The sequence below is a fragment of the Gallinula chloropus genome (assembly GCF_964237585.1).
Source record: "Gallinula chloropus genome assembly, chromosome: 3".
NCBI classification, from domain to species: domain Eukaryota; kingdom Metazoa; phylum Chordata; class Aves; order Gruiformes; family Rallidae; genus Gallinula; species Gallinula chloropus.
Genome location: NC_140087.1, coordinates 122,360,224 through 122,368,656, shown reverse-complemented (window position 1 = coordinate 122,368,656; position 8,433 = coordinate 122,360,224). Strand labels below are relative to the sequence as shown.

The 8,433-nt window shown below is 48.9% G+C and overlaps 1 protein-coding gene across 1 annotated transcript; it reads right to left on the bottom strand.

Moving 5' to 3' along the window:
- Window positions 1-552: 552 nt before the first annotated feature.
- Window positions 553-7,866, bottom strand: LOC311189705 (interferon-induced very large GTPase 1-like; the record flags this gene model as incomplete). The annotated part of the gene is made up of 1 exon (XM_084261420.1): window positions 553-7,866. The coding sequence occupies one exon, from the start codon at window positions 7,864-7,866 to the stop codon at window positions 553-555; it is 7,314 nt and encodes a 2,437-aa protein (XP_084117546.1).
- Between the last annotated feature and the right edge of the window lie 567 nt (window positions 7,867-8,433).

The following is an 8,433-nucleotide window of genomic DNA, read 5'->3' as shown; positions in this document are numbered from 1 at the left end:
GGGAGTGGACACCACTTGGTGTGGGAGTGTTTCCACAAGAAGCTTTTCTTTTCCACGGGTCAAAACACAAGTTCAAATTTAGGGCTGTAGAGTTTATATTAAAAACTCCTAATTTTAAGGCACCTGTATCGTTTTTCATTATAATTACCAAACTTGGCAGCTCAAGCTGGAGATCGGTCCCATTCTTTAATTTGTTATTAATTAAAGAATGGGACCAAAGAGCTCTAGAGCCACCCCGATTAGCATGTGCCACGGGTGGTCCAAGAGGGGCAGTTCCACGTGTTCCTTGGGAAGTGCTGCACGTATCCAGCAGTCAGGTAAGTCCAAGGCTCGTCCAGCAGCCGTGTCAGCTGTACGTAAGCATTGTCTTTCCAGGCAGTGGTGGTTTCAGAGCGATGGCAGGAATAGCACACTTTGTTTCACACAGCTCCCTAAGCGATTAGATACTGCTTTCTTCACACAGCCACTATTAACAACAATAATTTGCAGATAGACTTCTCCTCTGTTCTAAAAGGCAAAGCAGTTTCGTTTCTGCCTTCATATCGACTTGGCCTAAAGCTTCTCCAGTTCATCCAGTGCGTCCTGCTTACTGATATTCTCCCATGAAGCAGGGATTTCTCCTTTGCCTTGAAATTTCCCATCATACAGATTTTCTATGTCTGACCTGAAATGACACACAAACCATTTCCAGTACTTTTGCATGAACGTATCAGGAGTAATCTTCCAATTGGAATAGGGAGGTCCTGCATCCCGGTATCTCTTGTAGGGCATCCATGTGCCTGAATTGATCAGGAATGCACAGTCACTTGCAACCAAACTGGAACAAAAATCAATGACCAGATGGTTTGTGTTATGCCAATGCCCTCCTCTCAAAACCTCCGGACGATGGAAGCGAAGCTGGTGATCTCCATCGTGATTCGGCATGGTGCTTGTGCAAACAGCCCCACAGAAGGGACACTGCTCCAAGCACCCTGCAAACTGCTCGGCCAGGATTGTGTGAGGCTGCTTTTCAAACGAGCTCAGATCAGCTCTAGCAAACTCTGCCTTGAGCTTGTCTTTCAGGGGAGTCAGTGCTTCCATCACGGCATTCTTCAGGAACTCTATGTCTGTTATCTCCTGATGCTCAATGCCCTTCAGGTCACTTCTGGGCAGGTTTAGCACCTCTCCAAGAGCGCTGCAAAACTCATCCAGCCAAAGAGAGATTTTGTCATCTCTGTCTTGTCTGTCTTTGACAATGTTGGCTGATGTAAAAACAGCTTTCTGGATGCTCTCATAGTGGTGGTTAAGGGAGTCATCTAAGAACTTCTCCAGCCTCCTGTTCTCATCCAAACAGTACCCACGAACACGCATCTCAATGTAACTCTGCAAAAACTCTCCTGGCTGACTGAGGTACTTCTTGAATTTCTCAAAGTCTTCTTCTTCTGCCAGGTATGTCAGTATGCAAGTTTCCAGAGAGGATCTATTGCCTCTGAAATCTGGGACTTTAGCCTTCATGTCTCGAGCTATGTCAAGAGCTGTCTGCTCATAGACCGCATGGTGAAGAGCTGGACTGATCTTGTCACACAGGAAAACAGCAAATGTGGTGATAGAAGTGGCTCCCTGGCAGGAAATCTGGAAACACTTGAAGAAATCTTCTCTCTTGCTCTCCAGGTAGACAGTCGGATCATTTGCTTTTCTGAATGCCTTGTGCATGGCTTTAAACCTTTCTGCTGCTATTCTGCACAGGAACAGTGACAGATCTATCTGGTAATCTTTATTTAAACTGTATTTTGCATTGGTAGGGACCAAGTTCATACCTTTCTGCACTTCATTTAATATTTCATGAATAAAACTTCGACTGTAATCCCTTTTCTCCTTTTCCTTACTATCAATGTTTGCCATCACACGCTCTATGATCTTATCCGTAATGTGCTTTATGTGGTTCTTATCAGCAGCATTAAAATTCGCTGGAAAGATTCCCCAGCGTTTTTTCTTCACAACATGTCTCTCAAAGTCAACAGAAAATGTTCTGTATTTGGGAAATGTCCTGATTCGTTCATGCAAGTTGGGCTCCTTAAAGTGATCTAGAAGGACATCTTCTATTTCCACATCAATATCAACCTCTTCCAGGGGCGGAGCAGTAGAGGAGACATCAGCAATCCAGATTGCCCAGAGAGAAAGGAAGTTGTCTCTCAGTTCTTTTTCACTGAGTCTCTGGCCTTTTAGAGACAGAGCCACCTCCCGGCTCCTCTTCAGGAGTTCGTTTTCATAATCTGACTTCCTTTCATCCAGTTTACTCTGGTTCTTCTTTAGTTCAATGAGATTCTCACACTTCTTTCTCGTTTCCAGAAGAAGAGATTCTTTTAGCTCTTTCAGCTTCCGTTCCGTGCTGGTTTTCCACTGGACCAGTATCTCGCAGTCTTTGTCCTCGCTGAAATACTTCTCCAGGGCTTTCATGATGGTGTCGCTTGTCTCTTGCACTTGTTTCTCAAGGGATTCCATGGTGACTTGCTGCAAGTCCCCATTCCGAATTCTATTGTCCAGTTTCATTTGCAAGTCCAGGATGTGACTCCTCAGCTGCCAGCTCCACTGGATAAAGGCGGTTTCCAGTCTCTTGTACACAGCAATCTCCACTGAGTTCTTGAAGCTGAAAATGAAGTTTTCATTCAGCAAAGCATTCCAGAGGTCCCTAATGCGGACACTCAAGCTCGAGAGCCTCAAAATGCTGCCCTGGGACTCCATCTGGGCAGCTTGGAGAATTTTGCTCTTTAGTTCCTGGACATTCTGGCTGTAGGTGGGATTGGGTGGTGCCATTGGGGGGTTTCCTTCCCACAGGTGAGCAAAGTAATGAATGTGGGTGTTCACGTCAAAGCGGATGACGTCGCTGAAGCAGGAAACGTCACAGAATTCCTGCTGGGCGGCTGTCAAGGTCATTTCATCCAGCTTTTCCTGCAGACGTCGTCGTCCTTCCATGTTCTGTTCCTTGGCGGTTATTTCTCCCACATTCTGGTGCACAAACAGGCAGCTTGGAGACAGATGTACTTGCTTCATCCTCAGGAAAGCCTGCACAGCAATCTGCAGGACATCCTGCATCTCTGAAGGGTTTTCTCCAAAGATGTTGATCAGAGTCATGTTGCCGATGCCAATGACAAAGGTGGCCAGCTCGTTGTCATGATTAAGGGACTGCTTATTGACCATCTCTATGGCACGAAGCCCCTCTGTGTCAACCACAAGCATGTAATCAAAGTGCACATCCTGCTGCAGCTTCTCGTCCACTTTAAGTAGCTGCATAAACGCTCCCCGGGTGCATCTCCCTGAACTGACCTTAAACTGAAGGCCAAACATGGCATTCAACAGGGTTGACTTCCCTGTGCTCTGGATGCCAAGCACTGAAAGAACAAATACTCGTTTGTCCCCCAGTTTCTCAACTAATTTGTCAAAGATTGCTGCAACCCATCGCAACGGTACGTAAGAAGCATCACCATCCATCAGCTCAATGGGATACCCTGAAGCCATCAGATCAGCTGCAATCTCAGGTAGCTTGGCAATACAGTTATCCTTTGAGTTCATTGATTCCAGAGCTTCATAAATCTGCCCTACCTCTCTCAAAACATGCTCAAGGCCAATGGAGGAATCATTGATTTCATCGGAGAGGGCATCTAACCTCCTCAGCAATGTGGGTTTCAGGTTGCTTTGCTCATTGTTTTTCTTTATTGCCAGGATTTGAGACCATAACTGGTGATATTGTCTCTTCAGTTCATCAAGGCGATCGGAGGTCAGGTCATCCATGAAGACCTTCATCCACTGCAGGAAGTATTTCTTGGTATCCACTGGCTGTGTCTGGAGAAAACTGAGGACTGATCTCATCAGCGGATTGAGGGGGAATGCTTTGTCCAGTTGCTTCCTTCTTATTGCCGACTTCTCTGATTCAATTTGACTCCGATGATGCTCGATGCTCTTGTTCCTCTTTTCCTGCAGGCGAGTGAGTTCTTTGTCCTTTTTGCACCACGTGTACCAGAGTTTTCCTTGAAGAGGCAGCAGCTGGGCTTTGATCTCAAACAACTTCTCTTTCTTCAGAAGCTTCACCAGCTCCTTTGCCTTTTCTTTGGCTCTCACACACTCCTGTGTATCTTCATCGACTAAGAACCCGTGCTTGCGAGCGTTGTCCAGGCAGGCATCGAGGCTGAAACGCGTGTGAGACCCTTCCAGGAGATCCCTGATTGTTCTTGTCAGCTCAGCTATCAGTTCTGCCTCATTTCTGTTCTTGATCCCTATTTTAATGTTTTGACTGGATCGGCCAGCTGGAACGTTCTCTTTTTCACTGAACAGACAGACCAAAGGCCTTTGGGACTGCCACAGGTCACGTAAAATTTTCACCCCTTTCTTGTCACTCTGATCAGTCTCGCAGACAAGAACCACGTTCACAGCAGATATCTCCTGTAGAAACTGCAGCTGTTCCTCATGGTCCCGTGCATCTCCGTGCAGGTTACAGAAAGCAACACAGCAGCCAAAGCTGTCGTCGTCGCTACCGCGGGGACAGTACCAGGAGATCTCCACAACACCTTTCATCAGCAGACAGTCTTTGGTGCTGCCTTTGCAGTGTCGGTGGAAAAAGGTGTCGTGTTTTTGTTTGCTCAGCAGGGCATTCAGGATCTGAGACTTGGAAGAGGAGGGAGAACTGCCGATCCGAATGAAGGACACGATGGGTGTCTCTGCCTGGTACACGAGTTTGTTTTTGTAGCTGGTAATCCTGGTCTCCTCTCCTACCTTCTCAGCCCCTTTCCAGCTCTTTTTGATTTGGCTGAGGGCCCAGAGGGGGTACTCTATCTGGGAAGTGCACGGGTTCGGTACCAGCAGAGGTAGTGCAAACTGGCAGAAAGCAAGCTTGGTTGAAATGTACTGTCTCATGAAATCATCGGCACAATGAAAAATTGCCATCTGCAGGTCCATGGGGTGCACGTGACTCTCCTGGGCTGCAGATCCACGGGCTTCTTCCTGCAAATCAGTGAAGAAGTCGTCAAAAGAATCCGAGGCTTCATGCTCTTGCGGTGTGATGTTGGGCACGCGTGCAGCTTCTGGGGTGCTCTTGTCCTTGCAAGTCAGGTACCTCACCCGATAATCCACAGTCAGTAGCTTTTGCAAGAAGTAAAAGGGTAGCTCCTTTTCCCTGCTGGGCTGGCTGTCGTGTAAAGATGTCTTGTAGATGATGTGGAAATCTTCTGTTCCCATCTTTCTTGGGTAGTGACTTTCTAGGCCGAGGCGCTTAAGCAAGTGGAGGAACTCTTGGTTTGCAGTGACCGGGGTTGCTCTGGGTTTGCTGCCATCTGATGCGGGTTGGGACCGACTGGGAGGCTCAGTTCCTTGAAAAGTGTCTTCCATGTCCTTGATGATACGGTTTTTCTTCTGAGCGTCACATGTTTCATCCAAGCACCCACTGATGAAGGAATTCAAGTCCCTTTCCAGCATTTCCCAGTCTTTGCAGGCACCGTGCTTCCCAAGGAGAGTTTTTATCTCTGTGGACCATAAGTCTTTCATCTGATCTTCCATGAAAGCTAAACGCTTATTCTTCTGCTCAAAGGACACCTCTTTATATTTGGGTGTTACAGTTAGACCCAGCAGCAGCAGGAAGGCCTGGGCTCTGTAAACATCTTGCTCCTTCAGGCTCAGATACTCCTGATGCCCTGTTTGCATTTCATTTATCATGAAGTTCATTTCTGGGTATCCAAGGAGGTGCTGGAAAGTGTTGCTTTCCACCTGGTAGCCCGTGCTGGTTGTAATTAAGAGCACCAACAGTTCTATGTCTTTCTGGGCCCTTTCCCTGAGAAACTGCAGTAAGGAATAAAGAGCTAGGCTCGTGGTCAAGGAGGCTTTTATCTTTGCTTCATGAATGGCAGATGCAGAGGATTCCGGTGCATAGGTGACTTCCTGGATGTGCTCCTTCATTTGCAGCATCGTCTTGGTGAGATCTTCAAGCTCAGAAATATTGGGAGTTTCGGGAAGCTCATGATCAGTATGGAAAACCCACTGCATAATGAAGGAAGACCTGGGGAAGTCCTTGACAGAGTAGATATGAGGATCCAGGAGGCTCCTGAACAGAGACTTGATGTAGGTGATGTTTGCTGGGGGTGACCTCGTGCAATACACAACGGTATTGGCCAGGATCTCCTGCAGCGCTTTGTCCGACAGGCACACGCTGATCCAGACACTGTGGTTTTTGGTTCTTTCATTCAGCTCCTGTTTGAGATCTATCAAGGTGAGCAGTTTTCTTTCATCCACCATCGCCTCCCAGGACTTCACACTCTCCATGAACGCTTTGGCCTCTTCCACCGCACTGAGCAGGTCCTCTCCAAACATGGTGTCGACATGGTGATTCGTCAGCGCTTCATACGCAGCCCTGAGGCTGCTACTCATTTGATAGATGGACTTAAAATCACTGCTGTGATTGGACAGGATTATATCCCACACTGGGATCAGCTGGAAGCCTCGGTCGATAACACACCAGGTCGTGTTATTAGCTACAAGCCCCAGTCTCCACTGAGGAAGAGAATCCGTCTCTGATGGGGCCCCTGTCTTGGTCACGTAGAGCTGAACCTCTGTGTGGGCACTTGTTCCATCTCTTGCCTGAGAAGAAGCTGATGAGCTGGATTTGGAAACATCCACGCCCACTCCTGCGCTGACAATGAAGCTGCTGAAGCTGGCCCTGACGTAGCTGTTCAGCGCTTCCGATGCCTGACGCGTCATCTCTTCCCGCTGCTCAGCTCTGAATCCTTCCATAGATGCTTTCCACCAGAAGATCCCCCCAAAGTGGAGGGGACCCTGGTTTGCGTGGGACCCGAACCTGCTGAAGAAGCTGCCGCACCTGCTCTTCAGCATGTTGGGCCTGTCTGCTTCCGGGGTGATGCTCAGAAGCTGCTCGAGCTCTTGCAGCTCCCGCAGGGCGACATCCGAGAGGCGAAGCTGATGCTTTTGGAAGTAGCAGGAGGCCAGAGGGATGTACTGGTACTTGGTGGTGCAAATGTAGCTCTTCTCAGAGCGGGACTGGTGGGTGTCCTGTGACTTTGAGGATTTGCTGTGATCTACACCAGCTTCAGCATTAAACCCCCAGAACCCAGCCTTGGCAGAAACGCTGATGCTGAACCCCAGCTGCTCCATGGACTTGGTGAAAGTGGCTTCTGCTTCCGAGGAGGAGAACTCCTTCCTCTCAAGCAGCGACCCTTGCTCTGGACCAGCGAGCTTCAATCCGTCGGGCACCCTGATGAGCTGGTCTCGCTTTGCCAGCACATCCTCCATGTTGCTGGTTCTGTAAATGCCTTGCAGGGCCAGCCCCCCCGACGCCCGCCTCAGGACCTCTGTGTCAGGGACATTCTCACCTTTGCCCACTGAGGACTCCTGCTGCTCCAGCTGCTTCTGGATGCTCTCCAGCACCTGCGCCAAGGGCTTCTCCGGTGGGGCCCAGTACTCTTTGGGAATCTCCATGGCTTGCCACAGAGCCTCCTCTTTCTGTTTTACAGCGTCATCGCTGTGCTTGTGGCTGTTGTGCATGGCTTTCAGCTCCTCCAGGATGCGCTTGGCCTCTTCTTGTCTCTGCTTTGCCATCTCCAAGCGCTTCTTCTGCAGCTCCTCCAAACTTTCTTTGGTGTCTGTTAGTTTCAGGAGTTTTCGGAGCGCCTTTGTTTCCCAGGAGTGCTGTACTTTGCACTCCAGCTTAAGGTAGTCTTCATATTGCAGATGTTTTAGGGCTTCTGTGGACCTGACTCCCAGTACCTCAGACAGTGTGGGGAGCCAGTATCTAGCATCCAGTCCTTCCTTCTCACATGCTTCTGCCAGTAGTTTTTTAGCAAGATTGCCCTTTTCATCATCCTCTGGCATGTCTGCCTGTGAATCCATGGCTGTGGAAGACAAAACCAGACGTTATTTCATAGAGTCATAATTCATAGAATTTTGTTCAACATCTTTATCAATGACCTGGATGAAGGGATTGGAAGCTCCCTTCAGTTAGTTTGCAGATGACACTAAACCGGGAGGAAGTGTTGATCTGCCTGAGGGTAGGGAGGCTCTTCAGAGGGATCTGAACAGGCTGGACCGATGGGCTGAGACCAACGTGATGAAGTTTAGCAAGGCCAAGTGCAGAGTGCTGCACATGGGACATGACAACCCCATGCACAGGTCGTGAATCTCTGTCTGGCACGTGGACATGCCCACTGCTTTCCCATTTGCCTTGAAGCTGAGTGTGTACCCCAGAGACAACACCACACAACACACAGTGATGTGGCCATGCAACCTGCTGTGGACAAGGCAATTCCATCAACAGCATCCACGTATACCCAACAGGACTCATAAAGCCATGAGCACTGACAGTTGTGGGCATCCTCAGATCCCTTGAGCACCTGCACAGACCCTCCATCCATCCAACATCCCTGCCTGCATCCTGCACCCTCTTACCAGCCCCACGGC